The sequence below is a fragment of the Simochromis diagramma genome, unplaced genomic scaffold (assembly GCF_900408965.1).
Source record: "Simochromis diagramma unplaced genomic scaffold, fSimDia1.1 OVJJ01000802.1, whole genome shotgun sequence".
NCBI lineage: Eukaryota > Metazoa > Chordata > Actinopteri > Cichliformes > Cichlidae > Simochromis > Simochromis diagramma.
This window is the reverse complement of record NW_024387492.1, coordinates 13,897,437-13,915,301: the sequence shown is the minus strand read 5'-3', so window position 1 is coordinate 13,915,301 and position 17,865 is coordinate 13,897,437. Positions and strand designations below refer to the sequence as shown.

Genomic DNA, 17,865 nt, shown 5'->3' with positions numbered 1-17,865 from the left:
GTCCTCATCTTACTATCTTAATAGATTCCATTGTTTGCCTTTGGCAGGGATGTTTCCAAGATCTTTTAAATAGGCTGGCACAGAGAGGGTAAAAAACAAAGGCGGTGTCGCCCATTGGAAATCTATTATTTGAAAAGAAATAAATAAATAGAGTGGAGAGAACACTGGGCATGATTTTCAGGCTCATGTGAATCCCTCTGCCCTCATAAAAATGGCATCTTATTATATTTTTATTATGAGCATTTATTTAACCGATGATGGAAATTAATGAGATTAACAGCAAACCTGTGCAATGACAGGGAGAAGATGTAAACACCACACAAAAGAGCCCTGCCAGGTTTTTAGTAGCACTAACCACTGAGCCTCTTTGCTGAGGAAAAGTGGCACTACACAAGATCCTGATAATTGTTTTCTACTAAGTAACTATTCTGAAAAGAGGTAAAAGAAAAATTTAGACCCCGTATAATATAGTTATAATCCTACCCTTATGGGTTGTCATAGTGGATCATCTGGCTCCATCTAATCCTGTCCCTTACATCCTCCTCTGTCACCCTTTGCATGTCCTCCCTCACTACATTCACTTGTCACTCACTACATCACTTGTCCAGCATATCTGCCCCTCCTCTGCACATGTCCAAACCATCTCAACCTTGTCCCTTTAACTTTATCTAGAGTCTCCCAATGAAATATGAGCATCTTCAACTCTGCAACCTTCAGCTCTGCCTCCTGTCTTTTTGTCAGGACCAACATCTCCTAACCATACATCATAGCAGATCTCACTAACATATTCTAAACCTGCCGTTTTACTCTTGCTGCTATCCTTCTGAGTGAAAGATAATAAGGAACTAAATCTTTAAAATAAATGGTTTGGAGTAAAAAGTTCAGTATTTCATAGCTAAATATTTTTGGAGTAATGGTAAAAAAACAAACAAACAAAAATAAACAAAAAAAAAGTGAATAACATGAGCTATGTAAAAAGTGACAAAATAATGTATTTTATACACTGCCCATGTTTAATATAAATAAAAGCGTAGAGAAAGTAAAGTGGAGAGGGTAAACAATGCTGATTTGTGTCTAGGGTTTCTTATCCTTGTTTTTCCTCTTTTTTTCTTGAACGCAGCATTTTATAGAAACACAAAAGCGGAAATATCTGTAGGAGTCATTTTTGAAAGGTTTCTTCGCTTCAATTCAGAGGAGGAAGGAGAAAAGTATTTGCCCCGCCCTTTCCGGGTACAGCAGCCAATGGCACCGTAGCTTCCTACTGTACTTCCTTAGCTGCTAAAGCATGGCGGTCAAAAACAACGTGTGAAAGTCACAGTAATCAACAACATAGCAATCCGTTGCATTATATTAATTTTCAAGAGTAACAACAGCAATGCTCGTTGGATAGGACGTTAGCTCTCTGATGCAGGTAGCTGTTAACATCGGTACGGAGGATAAACAATTTTCTCCAGAAAAGTCTGAGCAAACTTAAAACTGGTGGGTAAGTCAGAAGAAAACAGACCGTTTCTTTGTTGCTTTTGTGGAAAAATGTTCATTTCTTGATATCTTAAAACTTAAAGTTGTAGTTTTTCGCTGGCCTCTAAATAAGCCGTTGTGAAGAAAGCTAGTGAGTTAGCATCAAATACAGCTGCAAAGAATAGCTCTGCACTAACAAGACTGTAATAACACTGGTATATCCCATGTGTAGATGTCCAAAGTTTTATCAATTGCACATTGCCAACTCTAGTATAAAGTGACCAATTATATTATGAAAGGTTTTGAAGCGGTCTTGCTCTAATACACATCACTGAACTATTGGCAAGCACACCTGTTTAAATGCAGTACTGTGCAAATATTTCAGCCTCTACTAAGTATTGAATACTTTTATTTTGTCGGTTACCTTCTCAGGAAGTTAATACACAGACACAAGTAAAGTCCTAAAGTGAGTGTTTTTGTCTTTAAAACAGCAGTAATGCTTCTATGTTCTCATACCCAACGTTTTTAAGCTACTGGGTAGGTTGTTCCAAACATTTCTACAGTGGATTCAAGCTGCCTGATTTGATCTTGTGTCTGTATGCAAGCCCAGATTGACTGCTTTTTTTTTTTCTTTCAAAAATGACTCTGGCAATATACAGTGCTTAACAAATTTATTAGGGTTTATGCCACAGCCCCCCTAAATGATATTTATTTTCTGATTACGATGTCAAATTACAGCTATTTACTACTTCTGTTTACTTCCTAACCAGAAGAAAATAACTCAGCTCAACTTTGGGTATACAAAGTGAATTCAGTTTGTTATTTGACTAATAAATAACAAATGTACTTTTTAGTTTAAACAAGTTTTTGATAATTTCTAACATTTTTTTCTCTTTTTTTACAACATAAATTAATTAAGCACTGCATGTTTGGAGTAATTATCATGTTGCACAATAAATTTGGGAGCCATCAGATACCTTTCTGTATGTGGATGAGAATCCAAAGTATCTAAGATTTTTGCATGATATGGTTTGGTTTAGCGTTGTGCGGGCAAAATACTAACCCCAAGTTGCTCTCCGGTGCATCCATCAGAGTATGAATGCTTGTGAAGTTTAGATAGAAAGCACTTACGGGGAAAGACCATAGAAAAAGTGTTTGTGTGAATGGGTGAATGAGGCAAGTTGTGTAAAGCATTTTGAGTGCTCAGATAGAGTAGTAGTGCTATGTAAGAACCAGTTCATTTACCATTTTGATAGACAATTTTTAGTGCAGTAGCACTGTGGTGTAATTGGAATTTGTTGTCATGCATATCTTTAAATAAGTTTTCATGAAACAGTGACACTAATGGTGCCTGTTTTTGATTGCTTTGTCTTATATAATAATACGTACCTTTTAAAAAGGAAGAAAAATACATTTATGTATTTGTTACTAATTTTCTTCTTGCAGATGAGCCGGTTAAAGTATCCTGACTGAGTCTAACTGCTGTGCTGATTATGGATGACTTAGAAAGAGAGCTGGAGCCTCACATTGACTTAGAGAATGACTCTGACTCCTCAGAGGACAACTCTTCAAAAGGAGAGAAGAAATCAAAGTTCCCTCTGGTTAAACCCATTTATGGAGGTGGGTTGTACAGAATTTACCATAAATAAATTTTTCTGTTAGACAGCAGAGGACACATTAGATGCAAGACTTATTGCTCACTGATCAATGTATGGTACACTGTTTGCCGGCTTCTGCATAGTCCTGGATTTTACATTATAGAAAAGTTTAGTCAGCGGTAATTAAGAAATAATTTCTTCACTTTAATGTGAAATAAAAATATTTTGTTTCTTTATTAAAACAAATTTAAAAGGTATCAAAAATCTTTCTATCAGCCTCACAAATCCAATGTTGTCTGAGGTTTGGAACTCATACCTTTCATCTTCAGATCAGACTCAACAGAATGGGTTTCGCCGGACCACCAGCATGTGTCGGGAGCGCATCAGAGAAGCCATGCTGCACCACAGATGGGAGGAGGCAGCAGAATATATGGTGTACTACCCCCAAATTTTAGAAGACAGAAATCTTTTCACAGCGCAGCCATCTAAGGAGGTAGATTTTATAATTCCTTTGGTCATATATCCATTCATATGGACGTATAAGCCACATAATTGCACACAGTTGTACACCACAGCATGAATGAAATATTTGGTTTCCCTACCAGGCTGTAAAAGAGGAATTACTTCCATAAAGGTCCTAAACTTAATAGTTTTACAGTTGTTTAGTCAAAGTGCAGGAGTACAAGATGTAGAATTAATGAAGACTTGTTTAAACACTCAGCTTTAAACACTGCATTCATTTTCATCCTTGACCTTAATGCTCTCTTTGAAATTTCAGTTTATTTGGAGAACTGCCACTGAGATCTTTCACCATCATCCCAACTCAACAATGGAAGATTACAACACCATCTATGAGCGAATGAAGCATTCGGGATTTAGACATTACCTAATGGTACTTCAACTAATAAAAGTGGCCGCAGTGTAGTTTTCATGTGAATCTGCATTTTTTTTTTCTTATGAGGTGTTGTCATTTTGTGTTTCTAGATTTCTCTGGAACATTCCTTCCACCTCCTGCTCCACCAGCAGATTGAAGATGCAAAGCGGCATCTTGCTAGCGCTGAGAGTTGGAGGCACGGGAAAGAGACAGCAGCTCAGATTCAGAATATTAAACTGATCCAGGCGTACAGGGGCCTGCTGGATTATATCATCTGGTGTGACAAAAAGTCCACACGCTCCAGCAGCGGTAAGGCAACGTGCAGCATAACAGCCCAGAACATGCATTATTTAGGTTTCTCAGTAAGAGGCGTGTAGGAGGCTCGTGTGAAGTCACACTGCCACCTACAGGTCAGACATGGGAACTGCGTGTTTGACAGCAATTCGAATTCATTATGTTGGGGAAAAATGTCTGTCTGGGCTCACATCTTTGATGTTTGGTGCTCTCTTTTTCAGATTATTATGAATCTGATTCCAATCAAACCATGCAAAACTACTTCAGGCAAGCGTCAGTGAATCTTGAGGAGATTTTGAAAAATCCAGGCGTCTGGGATTGTTTCATACTGAGATATGTTGAGGTAAACACTCATTCCTTCCTTCGTTTCCTTCATCCGTCCATTTTTTTTTCTGCTTATCCAATTCAGGATCACAGGGGCGCTGAAGCCTATCATGATGTATTTATGACTGTGTTTTTGTTACCTCTCTTGTGAAGCACTTTGTGACATCTGTCTGTGAAAAGTGCTATATAAATAACCTTTTACTTACTTACTGAAGAAGCTTTTCGGATGAGAGGTGAAACATCTTCAAGCAACTTAAAGAAGTGCAGACGCTTTTCTTTCCGAGCTCCTTAGACTACGATGACCTGGATGACTGAGAACCTCCACAGACATACTTACTTACTAATCACACTGTGAAATACGAGAGCTTATGGATGCTACCAGCATCCATGTTTGACCAGCTTTGCGTTTTCCTACAAAATAAGCTGTAAGGCATTCTCTGGTGGACGTTAGGTGGACTCTGACATGCTAACATAACATCCATAACAAGATGGATCAAGGACATTGTGGGGAAATCTGGAGCTACAGCTGAAAAACAAAGCAGACAGTTTTGACTTTTTCTCCTTGGCTCTGGACCAGAGCTTTGATATCAGTGACATAGCCCAGTTAGTTCTCTTTACATGGGATAAAAAAGAGTTTAAGATTACGGAGGAGCTGGCAACAGCGCACTCAGTGAAACCAGGGCGAGATTTGTTCACTGACGTAACCACATGGTTGGATAGACAATCAATAGGTCTCCGAACCTGAGAGGAAAAATGTTGGTATTCTGAAGTGGATACAAGATAAAGTGTTTGAAATACACCTGTGAGTGGAGTTGGTACTTTAGCCTCTTTCTGTTTGTCACATGTTGCCCTGTTTATAGGTTTGTTGTTGTTTAGTGTAAGGAAAATATTAGCATTGATTACATGACCGTTGTTTTATTTTTTTGGCAGATGCTCGAGTTTTATGAGCATCATAAGGAGGCTCTGCAAGTCCTGAATGACTATGCGTATGACAGCAATTTCCCACCCAATCCCAATGCGCATGTCTACCTCTACCAGTATTTAAAGCGACAAGGTGCTTCGGAGAAGAGACTGATGAAAGTGTTGAAGGTAAAGCTGCATATGAAACTCACTGTAACTAATTACTATTTCAATCAGTGCTTTAAAGATGTCTCAAAAAATGGAATTTAAATTGGAATCTAGGTGTTCAAATGGTATTAATGATTAATATTTTATAGTTTGTGTATTTGTGTATTGAGGGAAAACTGGAGTGATCCCTGTTAAACTTCACACTGAATAAGGTTTTAAATTGGCTGTTATTAGATTTAAAGCTATGTGGACAAAAATGAAAAGACACACTGTATCCAGTTCAGTTTCAAAAGCTTAAAATGTCCTTTTGTTTTGCTGTAGGTCCTCCATGCATTGGTCCCCAGCCATGAGTTGATGCTGGAGTATAGCTCTCTCCTGCTTCAGTCGGGTAAAAGGGAATTAAATATGGATTTAAATGTCTATCGTTGGCCAAATAAAGTTCAGTCTTGCTGCAAAATTGATGATAGTAAATGTATAGAAAAGTTATTTACAGCTAGCTGTTCTGTTTTGACAGTACTAAATAGGTAATGTTAATTCCTTTGTTTGATTTTCTCCAAGGTTAGAGCCGTGTCTCTAAATCATACTTTCTCTCTTGTAATAAAAAAATATATGATTTTTGCTCTTTAAGAGAAACAAAGTGACACCCAGAAAGCTTTGGGAGTTGTCCTGGAAATGCTGGACTTCAATTGCTGGGGGAGCAACCTGGAAGTGTGGATCCGTTTAAAGGCAGTGATCCAAAAGCTTCAAAATCAGTATGTGTGGGTTTTTTTTAAGTTATATTTTTAATTCAGCTTGAAACAGATCATACTTTATTATTGTTTCTTACTGTTGTGTAATGTTAACAGAGTAGACTGGGAGAACATTGTCTGTGAAAAGATGGCTGAAAGAAAAGACTGGTGGCTTGCGCTGCACTTGACGAGCTTCCATGCCACGAAAGACTCGAAGGAGAACCCCGAGCTTTTTGAAGTGAAAGCTTCGCTGACAAAAATCCTTTTCCCAGGTTGGTTTGTGTTCATTTTAGTGGAATTAATTCTGAAAATGATGTCTTGACATAGATCTCATGGCTAATTAGTCATTTTTCTAATTTAATCACAGTTTTTAAAGGAAAAATGAAAAAAGCAATCTTGCTCAGTTTTCTAAAATGTTAATATTTTCTGCTTTTGTTAGTTTACTGCGATAGTGACTTAAATAGTTTACAGTTTTGGATTGCCAGGTAGTTGTGCGAATAATTACTGGCAAATGTTGAGTATAATAGCAACAAAAAACGACAAAATGTTTTGGTGCAAAATGAGATTATCAAGCATGCCGACACTGTCACTATAATCTGCTATAAATGTTGCAATAGGACAAAGTCAGTGTACTATCACTCTGCTATCCCCCTCCCCACATTCTGCTCAATAAAATGTTTTATATTATGTAAAACAGCAGCAACTTTGTTATGTTTTACTGCAAATGTCTCCCATTGCTGCTAAAAGCTCACAGTAAAAGCTGTACATTTACTCTCTGTCTTCTTGTATTTTGTGTATTTTCTTTTCACAGACCGACCACTGAAGTACAGCGTGAATGGCTCACAGGTGAAGGGCAAAGCTGAGACAAAGAAAAGAAAAGGAAGAAGATATTAAAGCTCCATTTTGTTAAATGTTAACTAAAGGTCCTCCGGCAGACTGTGACGTTCCCAAAATCGTGAGCAAATTGTGCCTAGATTTACTTTCTCCACTGTGTGGAGCTCTTGTTCTGCATTTTTGCACTGGGTATCTGGAGGGTATGATCACCTAATTTTGAAAAGTGTACCTCTGACTGTTAGTGTTCATGTCCGATTTATGGTTTCTATGAACATTGTTTTATTCTGACCTCAGCAAACCTTTGAGTGTTAAATTCATAAGCGTTAGTAGTGTATGTATTATGCACAGAGCTCAGAGGAGTTTCTCTCTGACAGCTTTGTTGACGTGTCAGAAGACCCATCATCACAAACCTTTGAGCAGCGTGTTGTGAGGACGTTTAAGGAAGACAGACTCGCTGGGAGGTGGTTGCTGCTACACTCTTCCGTTTTTTAGTCGTTTAATGCAAAAGTGTGTTGAGTTTGCTTATAATTGACTTGTGTTTATATTTACACCCATACAACGAATTCATCCACGTCAACCTTTTCATATCAAAAGGCTCCACTTAAACTCCTAGTGCTTCATTTTTTCTATTCTCTGTCTATAAAGATAAATACTTCTGTTCCTATGAATCTAGTATCAGGGCATGTTTCTGGCCTTCAAATCCTGGCGTTGCTCTTGACTCCTTTGCACTGAACCATGAAATAAACTCTTGCATTCAGCAGCATGCCAATTTAATAAGTGAAAGTGTTTGTAATGATTCTGTTTCGGCTTGCCACAGCGTTGGCCATGCAGCAGCTCAGTCAGCCGTACTGTATATGTGTGTTGCTTTGCAGTCATTACATAAACCAGAGCCCAAAGCACTTGCCTAACCACAGGAGCAGCTGCAGAACGGATCTGGGAATACGTAAGACATGTTGTTCGAAAATTCAAAACTCGGGCAGTAGCAAGGAGAATCAAGTCAGTAAACGGTCACTTCTTTGGTCTCTGTCCTGTTTGTGACCTCTTTAAAGCTTTTTTCCCCCTCAGTGTTTTTCAAATTTTTTTTAATCTACGCAGATGTTCACAGCTGAAGCAGTCATTTTTCTGCCTTGGAGACGCTCTGTAGGGACTTTGGTTGAAGGTTAAAAGGGCAGTTTTCTTTTTTTTTGTCCAGGGATCGAATTGTTCCCCAACAAATCATTTTTCTCATCTGTTCTCATGCACCTGGTCTCTTCTGACTTTAATTTCTCCTTAAATCTTAGCAGCTGGAGCAGTCCCAACTTAGGGATCATCTAGAGTAACAAACAGAAAGCATCCTTATGACCAATTCATAAGCAGCTGCGAGAGTCTGAGGCGGGTTGTCCCGACTGTTCAAAACACCGTTATTAAAACCTGCAGCTTTGCTCCCTGCACTGTTTCTGTGTGCTTTGCCAAGACAGGAAGCTCAGTACAGATAAAACCATCATCAAAATATTGTCATTTTATTGTGACGTGTTACACACCAGCATATAAACTGTGGATGATTATTTTATGGATGAAGTATCCAAGAGGAAATTCCTGTTTAAGGCTAAATCAACCACTTAAATCCCACACCCGGTGCTTTGAGGTGCTTAATAAGGATGCACTGGCCCAGTACTGATATACAAAATAATAATTTGGCTGATCCAATGCAATTTATTTTATTTTCTTATAGTATGTATCCCTCTCCCCCCTGGAAAAAAGTCAATGTTTATTATAATAATAACTGAATTTAAAACTCTCCATGCCCTATTCTTTTTTTTTAACATTTACCCAAAACAATTTATATAACCACAACATTTCCACCACCTTCAGTAAATGGCATATTTACTGATATTTACTTATTTTACAGTAACTTAAACACAAGCGTCTGAAGCATTTTTACAAGGGAAAATATTCAATTACAATTTCAAAGTTTTTTTTAACACGTTCTCACATTTTATTCTACAAGCGTGTACATTTTGCAACATTTTTACCACCATAAATAAAGCTGATATCGATGTTCAGATGCTATACCCATAAATCTGTAGTTCTTGCAAAACATCACATATTTCCAAGAATGCAGTCCTAATTATCCAGTGTGATGAATATGCAGGGTGATGAGGTCAAGGCGCCAAGTAGCTCTAGACTGAGATTTCTAATACAGTGAAGTGGTTGTACCAGGTGGCTGATTTCTGTCTTTACTTGTAATCAGGCCTGAAAACAAACACACTGATTATTATTCTTTGAAACGCTGGAGGGGAGTTCATGCTCTTTTCCAACTTATTTTCCCAGTCATTTCAACAAAATTAGAATGATTCAAGCAACAGTAGATACATTAATGTTAAACAGTCTGAAATATCACAGAATTATGCTCGCTGATCACTAGATATTTGGACATTTTCTGGTATAAATCCGTTCAGCCAGTCGTAGCTTTAAAAACAAATTACTTCACAATTTTGTTGAACAGTATTTGTTTCTAGCTCTAAAGATTTGAATTTAGCCTAATTTCAAGCAATTCACCTTCATCCACTGAGCAATGCTCTGTTGATTGGAGGCCTAACAGACATCTAAATGGTACAGACACTCAGCTGTGTACAAAATGCAACTTAAACATTAATTTTTTTTTTTTTGGGGAATTTCAAAATTATAATTAATAGGGAAGTAATGCAACTGGATTAGCAACGATGTGACATGTGAGTACTTAGAAGCCTCTCAGCAGTGCTCTGACTGACCTGCAGAGGTTCCAAGGAAGCTTTGTTAACAATGAATTACAGTAACCCCAATGTAATGAAATAAAAGCATGAAAAACAATTTCTAGATCAGAGCATGGCAACTGCAATATTCCTTAAATGATAAAAATAAGAGCAAACCAGAGGTTTTAATGTGAGTATCCTAAGTGAAAACTGAGTTAAAAGTTACCTGTAGGTTCCTGATAGAAGATATAGCAAAAGTGGCAAAGGAACCTGGAGTTTCCAATACCAAATCTGTGAGAGATACAAACAAGGATATCTATTTTTTCTTAAGTTGTAAAAAAATTTTATCCATCAAACTTTTAAAAGTGTCTAAGCACCTTTGCAAGATCCGAAGCTCAGAAATATCCATCCACTGTTTTCCACATATTCTCAGGGTTGTGGGGGAGCTGGTGCCTATCCCAGCTATCATAGGGTGGCTGCTTAGAAATATCTTAAAACTAAACGGAATGTGTTGAAACTGAATGTTGCCTGCTTAGCAGTGCATAGCAGTTTTTAAAAATGTCCTGAAGAGGGAGCAGATATAAACAGCAGAAAAAGTAGAGGCCCTAGAACAGAACCTTGTGAAACACCATAGGCAAGCGGATGAGGACTTGAACTTACAAGCAGCAGAAGAAAAGTAACAAAGTTTTTTATGGGTAAGATTTTCCAATACTGGTGTTAATGTAGACTTCAGCTTTATTTAAACCAGTGTTAATTTTGTTGACTAATAATTTTTGTCATATTTTTCATCAATTGCGTTTTCTTTTTTTTCAGTGAAAACAAGATCATAACTAAATAAAAATGAATGCATGAGTGCAAAAACTATGATGAAAGGTACTGACACTTTCGTCAACTAATAAAAATTAAATGAAAACATTCTGGAGAGACGATCCAATCAGAACCAATTAGGTTGTGTAGAAAGGCGGCACAAGCTCGGAAGTCCTCCAGTCAATCGCTATCTGTCTGCGGTAAGGTTAGACACGCACAGTTTGATCTGGGTGGGAGGGTTCTGCTAACACGCTTGCCCCCTGTTTCTCATGAAAAATACAACCAAATGTCAGTGCTTGGGAAGAAGGCAAGAGCAGACACATGGACACATTTCACATTTGATATCAAGGAAAATGAAACGCTTTCTAAATCATATGGAGCAACTCACACTGGTAAAACCACGACAAACTTTAACACTTTATATTTTATTCAACTGAATCAACTTTAGATTTAGTCTACTATGATCTTATGATATTTAGTCGATTGAAACTAAAAGAAAACTAAATGATGTTCTAGTCAAAAGACTATGACTGCAACTAAATCAAAAAAATTTGCAATCAAAGTTAACGCTGATGTAAACACAATCATTCAGTACACGTTGGCTTAGTGGCTGTTGATGTAAATGAAATCACATTTGAAGAATAATGGTAGGAGGAGGAAGTAAGTATAGAGCTACTGGCCGCTGAGCAGCTCCGCCAGTTCTACCAGCTCCACCAGTTCTCAGCCTACATGAAGCAATGATGTATGTTCATCTGGGAGTGCACTCCAAGGCTGCTGCGACAAATGGTACTGTAAAATCTATCAGGTAAAATAAAAGAAAAAAAAATCCTGTCTCCATAGGTTCTTCTGATGACTCTAACAGACCCATTAAAACCTCGTTTAGCCCTGAGAGAAATTTAGTGACGTCTTTGGCCTAACCCCACTGTGAACTGACAAGCATAATAACTGTTTGTGTAATTAATCATCCACGCAGGTTGCAGGCTGAATCTATTTGCTTCTGGGACAAATACACACAAACGGCGCTCAGAGAGATGTTTTAATTTTGTGCTTGACATCTAAAGGCCTTGGATGGTTCTTTGCTGTGTGTGGCTGACATTGAGTTTTCCCATCTCGTACAGCCTCACTCCCTGCTCTACAAAAGCTACACACACAATTGCACATACGCACACACTGCATTGGGTGACTCAGAGTCTCGCTTGGTTGGTCTTCAGGGCTCTGAGGATTTGTAACTTAAAATCCAGACTTGCACAGTGACAGTGTAACATCTCAGTAACCCTGCAAAACATTTCAAGTATGGAAAGGGCTTGGAAGTGGAGCAAAAGAGGGAGATGGAGGGAGAAAGCTCGATAATTCGGCCATGCAATTTGGACTTAACATACTGATGTGTTCACCAGCGCTGCGTGCTACAAGCAGGAAGGAGATAAAACGAAGTAAACGCCGTGGTTCAAAATACGACAGAAGATCAAACTAAGAAATTAAAGGGGAATACAAATCAGCTCATGAATAAAAAGATTTAAAGATTATGTTTGTGCGTTTTACGCCTTTATTTAAGTGTGACAGCGAAGGAAGAGAAAATGTAAAGTAAAAGAATGACCTCGGGGACTACAGATCCTCAAATGGCCTGTAAAGCACCATGGTTAAATACTCAACTTTGCACCAGAAATGTTTATAATTTGGTAGATTACATACAGGTAACAAAACAGAGGATATAAACTAAAATCTACAGTAAAAATAACTCATTAAATATACTTTTAAAACAGTTCTGCGAGAGGCAGTCCCATAGTCTATAATTAAAACCTAAACACTGACCCACCTCTATAGGGTGCATGAGCAATTTGAGCATGTACAACCTACTTTAAACCACATGATAAATCTGGTAACAGTCATACATGCATATTACACTTATAAAGAAATGGGGCAACAGTTACGAAAGTACAGAAATATCTGTTTTAGACTGCGTAGTATACAAAAGAGGAGCAACATTTCGTCAGGGTACAGAAAAGGATTAATGAACTCACCACATACTCGGACAGTTAGGATCACTGACTGTGAGCACAGAATATCTCCCAACACATTTACATTTGTTTTGCAATTTTCAAGTGAGCTCATGCTTTAAAGCTAGCATCACAAGCTGATGAATGCCCTCCTTTTAGTTCCAAAGTAACACATGATAGGTAATTCCCAAAGACTGACTTGCACTCATCCATTCCAAAATCAGTCATGCTACCACGATCGCTGTTGATACAGTAAAGCTATTCTTAACTGAATAATTCATATGATCATGGTCGTTACTGCAAAAACTGAAGGGCTTACTGTTACAACTAGAAGTAAAATGATGTCACACGAATTCAGCTGAGGAGGCACAGTGACCTTTCTGTAATGTCGATGCTGGTGGTACAAAACATAGTTTTATTTCTGTAGCTTTTTTCCACATTAATGTTTCAGTTTATGATTATTAGACGTGTGTGCTGAGTGACTCTTGCAGAAAGAGGTGGATACAGTCCTAGCTGTTTGTGAGGCTTTGCCACAGATAATTTGATTGTACGACCTGTTGTTTGGTTAATTGTACTGACACCCCCATTCACAAAGTCTGTGCTCCAATTTTGGTTAGCGATGCTTAGCACTAATTAACAGGTGTCTGTGTGATGCACCTGTAGGGTCTTTGGATGCACCTTAGTAAGACCTCGGTCACACAGGTCTAGAGACTGGTCTACAACTTGCTGGTACCCTGCAGTCACTTACAAAAAGTCGTATTCTCTAACCTGTTGAAAAGCTGTGCCATACAGCTGAGGGAACGTTTACTTTGCATCTAACGATTTTCATTTCCGGTTTGCGTTGCACTTTTTTAAGCTTCACCACCGCTTCACTACCGCCGTTTTTGGAAACAAGTTGGCCTCATGCATGCAAACTACTGGTGACCGTGGGATCCTGCTAGTGGCCAAAGCAATCGCAATGAGGATACCAGCGCTGTGTCGTGGTGTATAGATTCTTGTGACCAATTTCACATGAGCAACCACCAGCAACTGGTTGCACAATACTTTTATCTTTATCTCAGCAGCATTTGTACCCATGCATGCAATCTATGCTACTCTGCTACAGAGTCAGTGCTGTGCTGACTTTAAATCCTCTCATGATGAACTGCTCTGTAGCAGAATAGCCGGTGTATTCCAGACTTAAGATGTCCCGTTTGAACAGCATGATAACAAGAGTGTTTCGACACACTCGCCATACATTCAGATATTTAGACAAAAATTGCTTGAGGGGAGGCAAGTCTTGTGGAACTTGTGGAGAGAAAAAAGGCAAAAAAAAAAAAAAGATTCCCAAAATATCCTCCCTGTTCTGTCTGTGAAGTTGAAAGTGACAACTGCAATACCTTTGTTCTCTGAGTGCAGCTGCAAAAATAGCTTTCAATAATGTATTAGGAGAATAAAAACTGTGAGCTGATTTCTGGGGAGAAGGCGCTCAGCTCTGTGTATGTGCCAAGACCAAGAGCTTTCTCTGCTGTGCAGACTGTGAGAAAAGATCAGGCTGGTGAACACAAACGGATCCTCTTGACTTCTAAGATTGCTCTACTTATCCAGCTGGGAATAAAATCTTGGCCTTGGAATAAACAGCTTATTCCTATACATATATTAATGCCTGATCTCACCGAACAATTGCTCAAATGGGATAAATCGTCAGAGCTTCTTTCTGAAATTTTGTGTGTGCATAGAGTTATGTGGACAACTGCTGTTTTCCCATCTGAGCAGAACAGCAATGTAATGACTCCAAAATGCAAAGTGCCTTGACCAGCAGAGCATTCACCTGAGGCTATGAAGGTTTAATTTCTTGTGTGCCTCAGTGTGATAAGTGGTAGTCCAAATGTTGTGACTTTCCTTCAAGCTCTGCAGAGGCTGGCCAACTGGAGCACAAACGGGTGGGGGGGAAAAAAACTCCTGAGTGATCAGAAATGTGAAAAAGAGAGCACAACTGAATTCCAGGCGGGCATCAATTATTAAGCCATGGAAGACAGCTGTGACAATATATCTTTATTGCATCTAGAAAGAAGTGAATATTTTAACAAACCACACACAACTATGAATCTACTATAAATCTAAACCAGTGTGTCAAACCTGTTTTAGTTTATGGGCCATATACAACTCAATTTGATCTCAAGTAGAATGAACTAGAAAAACTATTACACGATGACCTACAAAAAAAATAAACTCCCAATCATGCCCTTTCTTTTGAAGGAATAAAAATATAGTCTGAAAACCTTTGAATTTAATGCACCATCAATCGGCAAAGCTGATGAGAAACAGCTGAAGATGTCTTTAGAGAAAAATCACCAATTTCGCCTTCGTTTTTCCCAGTTCAAAGTCTACCATCATAACTTAAGGAAATGTGTCAGAGTGGGTCTTTGAATTAACCTTTCTTACTTTGCTTTGCTATGGCAGGCCATATCAAAAATGCTGATAATAATTGAGGCCCCTGGTTTAGATTAAATAATCAGTTTTCCTGGTTGATATACATTCCAACGGATGACATCAAGTGCCAGACTTAAATAACATCATACAGATTGTTCTACCTGTAGATTGTAGGTTTCACACCATATCTAAATATGTTAAGAGATGTTGCGTTCTACCTGATGGGTTTGTGATCAAATCCTATCGAGTGTTTGCTGTGAGTAAGTTAAGTTTCAGCCTACAGCAGGTCTGCTGGTGCTGTGCCTAAAAATGCAGTCCCACATATGCTGTAACAACCTATAAGGTCTTTCCAGAGCCACAGATGACTTCATGTAACTGTGTTTTCTCTGAATACTCCAAATAGTATTACTTATTATGAGGAGACAAAACCTTACCTTATAATACAGCATTCTGGCAGCAGCATATGAACCCATCACAGTAGAAGAAACACACATTAAAATGAATAATATTCATTTAGCAGCCACAGTTTTAAGATCCTGGTATTGTTCATGCGTTGACATTATAAAACCTGTGCCTATGTTTTTTTTTTTTGTTTCATGTTTTCCTTTCTTGATTTTTATGGTATTACTGTTATTGTAACCAAATGAATTTGTGACCCATTTAATTTTAGAAACGTCTAGTATACTCCAAATCTCAAGCACTTTCTTGCTTGAGAGACATAAATTCAGTCCTGCATCAGGTCGCTCCATGTACTTGTAGCACACTGTTTGAACCTTTTAACTGCTGTTTCAAAGTTTAGCTTCAATTTTTTTTATTTGAGAGGACTCAAATGGAAGAATCTGTGAGTAAAGCATCTGGAAGATCAAATAAGATCTTTTCCATATGTGGGCATCTTTTGTGAGTCTTTAAATGACAATCTTTTAATTTATGCCCCTTTCTTGTCCTTCTGATGAGTGTTGTGGCTAAACTGAAAAGGATAATGACTCTGGATTTCAGTAAACATGTAATCTTCGATTTTTACCACCCATTATGTTTCTTTTTTTCTCAAGTATAAAGAAAACATAATGAATATTTATATTACTTCAGTGGTGATGTCATCAAGGTGATATCATCCACCAACACAGCCAAACACAAATTTATCAAGCCTGCAGCTTGCAGCTGAGGCACGCTTCCCACACAGTGCATTCCCCCGAAACTCTACAGGTGTAAACTCAAGGTAGGCTGAATAGTTCTTTGAAATAATTTTCCAGAAACTAACCTGTCAGCTGCGTATGCCACAATGACTCATGTAGGTGTATATGTGCCCACTGACTCACGTTGCCCCCACTCATCTATAATTCTGTGTAAGTACAATGAGCAATGAACAAACAACAAGCTCAACCTGACCCAAAGAAGCCTTGTTTGTTAGTGTACCCAGACTGCATAGATGGTCTTTGTGTGGTTGGAAATACAACAAAGCCTGCTGCGTTTCGAATGAATGTGGGAGACAGAGCGTGTGGCCTGTCTGTCTCTTTGCATTTCCTCCTTTACTCATCATTGTTTGAAACAACACTTCCGTTGCCCCCCACACACACATCTGGATGGCTGTTAATGGAGATAATGTGGTTGATTTTTTTCCAGATTATGCAACAGTGACATCAGTTAAAATTTGTCATTTAGATATTTATTGCGGTGACGAGTTATTAAATGCATTAGTAAAAACCCCCCCCCCAAAAAACCCAACTATAAGCAAATATATGAAAACTGTGGAAATACATCCATTAAAGCTGTTCAGGGCTTTCTCATTTGAACCATAAATTACATAATTTGTGTGGACAACATGTCATCATATCCTGCTCTTGAACAGAAATAATACTAAAATGCTGGTGACGTTATTTTTAGTAAGTCAGTGGGGACAAAGTAGGAAAAGTCCAGGTCTGAAAAATGGAGTTCAATGCAGTTCCTCTAATGACCTATTGCGACTGTCTTCAAAACCAAGCTACAGACTCTGACACTGAAATTGTTTATAACATGTTTATAGATTTGGTCTGTAATGTTAACTTCCACCGTCATACGGACTGTACTGTGATTAACCTGTTTGGCTTTTGCAGTTTTGGAGCATGAAATTTTCCATAACAATTTTCCATGTGTATGGATGCAGCTTACTAATCAACCTCAATACAGTCTCTTCTAGCTCCAAATAAAAAAAAAAAAAGAAAGAAATGTAGATGAACCAAGTGTTGACAGCGAGGCTTGAAAAATCCAGAGTACAGATGGCTGCAACAAGTCAACTAAACTTTTAGACGTTGCTGCCTTTGCTAGTCCACCACCAGGAATACTAGTCCATACTAGTTTTTCAGCATTGTTCTGACACAGCATTTTTCTGATTTTAGAGTTTAAGAAAGCGGTCTTACATATTTGTTTAAAATGCACATTGAAGCACATGTCCCAGTCATAAATGACCATGAAAGATTTCTCACACTGTTGAAGTTAGGGCTGGGCGATATGGCCTAAAATTCATATCGCGATATAATTTGAAGCACGTGCTGTAACGATATATATCACGATATATTATTTTCTTCTGTATAACATACTTTCCACACTGTAAGGCACACTTAAAATCCTTTAATTTTCTCAAAAATCAAGAGTGTGCCTTATGTATGAATTCTGGTTGTGCTTACTGACCTCGAACCAATTTGGGCGTGCCGAAATCTGTTAAAAAATGTTTTAGTACAACTTTGGTAAGCCGTACTGCTTGATGGATTGTCAGAGCATTATGGCTGC

At 38.2% G+C, this 17,865-nt stretch overlaps 1 protein-coding gene across 2 annotated transcripts; it reads left to right on the top strand.

Annotated features, from left to right (window-relative positions):
- The first annotated feature begins 1,251 nt into the window (after positions 1 to 1,251).
- taf1a (TATA box binding protein (TBP)-associated factor, RNA polymerase I, A) lies at positions 1,252 to 7,952 on the top strand. Of its 2 annotated transcripts, none has more exons than XM_040018093.1 (11): positions 1,252 to 1,483; positions 2,905 to 3,078; positions 3,386 to 3,549; positions 3,835 to 3,948; positions 4,041 to 4,239; positions 4,446 to 4,567; positions 5,479 to 5,637; positions 5,938 to 6,004; positions 6,245 to 6,368; positions 6,462 to 6,616; positions 7,156 to 7,952. In XM_040018093.1, the coding sequence occupies exons 2-11, from the start codon at positions 2,952 to 2,954 to the stop codon at positions 7,236 to 7,238; spliced, it is 1,314 nt and encodes a 437-aa protein (XP_039874027.1). In that variant the 5' UTR covers positions 1,252 to 1,483; positions 2,905 to 2,951; the 3' UTR covers positions 7,239 to 7,952. The 2 variants fall into 2 exon arrangements, with proteins under 2 accessions (XP_039874027.1, XP_039874026.1); XM_040018092.1 differs by having other exon boundaries at positions 1,253 to 1,479.
- Positions 7,953 to 17,865: the final 9,913 nt, after the last annotated feature.

What these genes read in the sequence shown, in the direction of transcription:
- taf1a (XM_040018093.1), top strand. Translation starts at nt 2,952, where the DNA reads ATGGATGACTTAGAAAGAGAGCTGGAGCCTCACATTGACTTAGAGAAT. An exon ending in GACTGATGAAAGTGTTGAAG is followed by an intron (nt 5,638 to 5,937) that starts GTAAAGCTGCAT and finishes GTTTTGCTGTAG; the next exon opens with GTCCTCCATGCATTGGTCCC. An exon ending in ATCCAAAAGCTTCAAAATCA is followed by an intron (nt 6,369 to 6,461) that starts GTATGTGTGGGT and finishes TAATGTTAACAG; the next exon opens with AGTAGACTGGGAGAACATTG.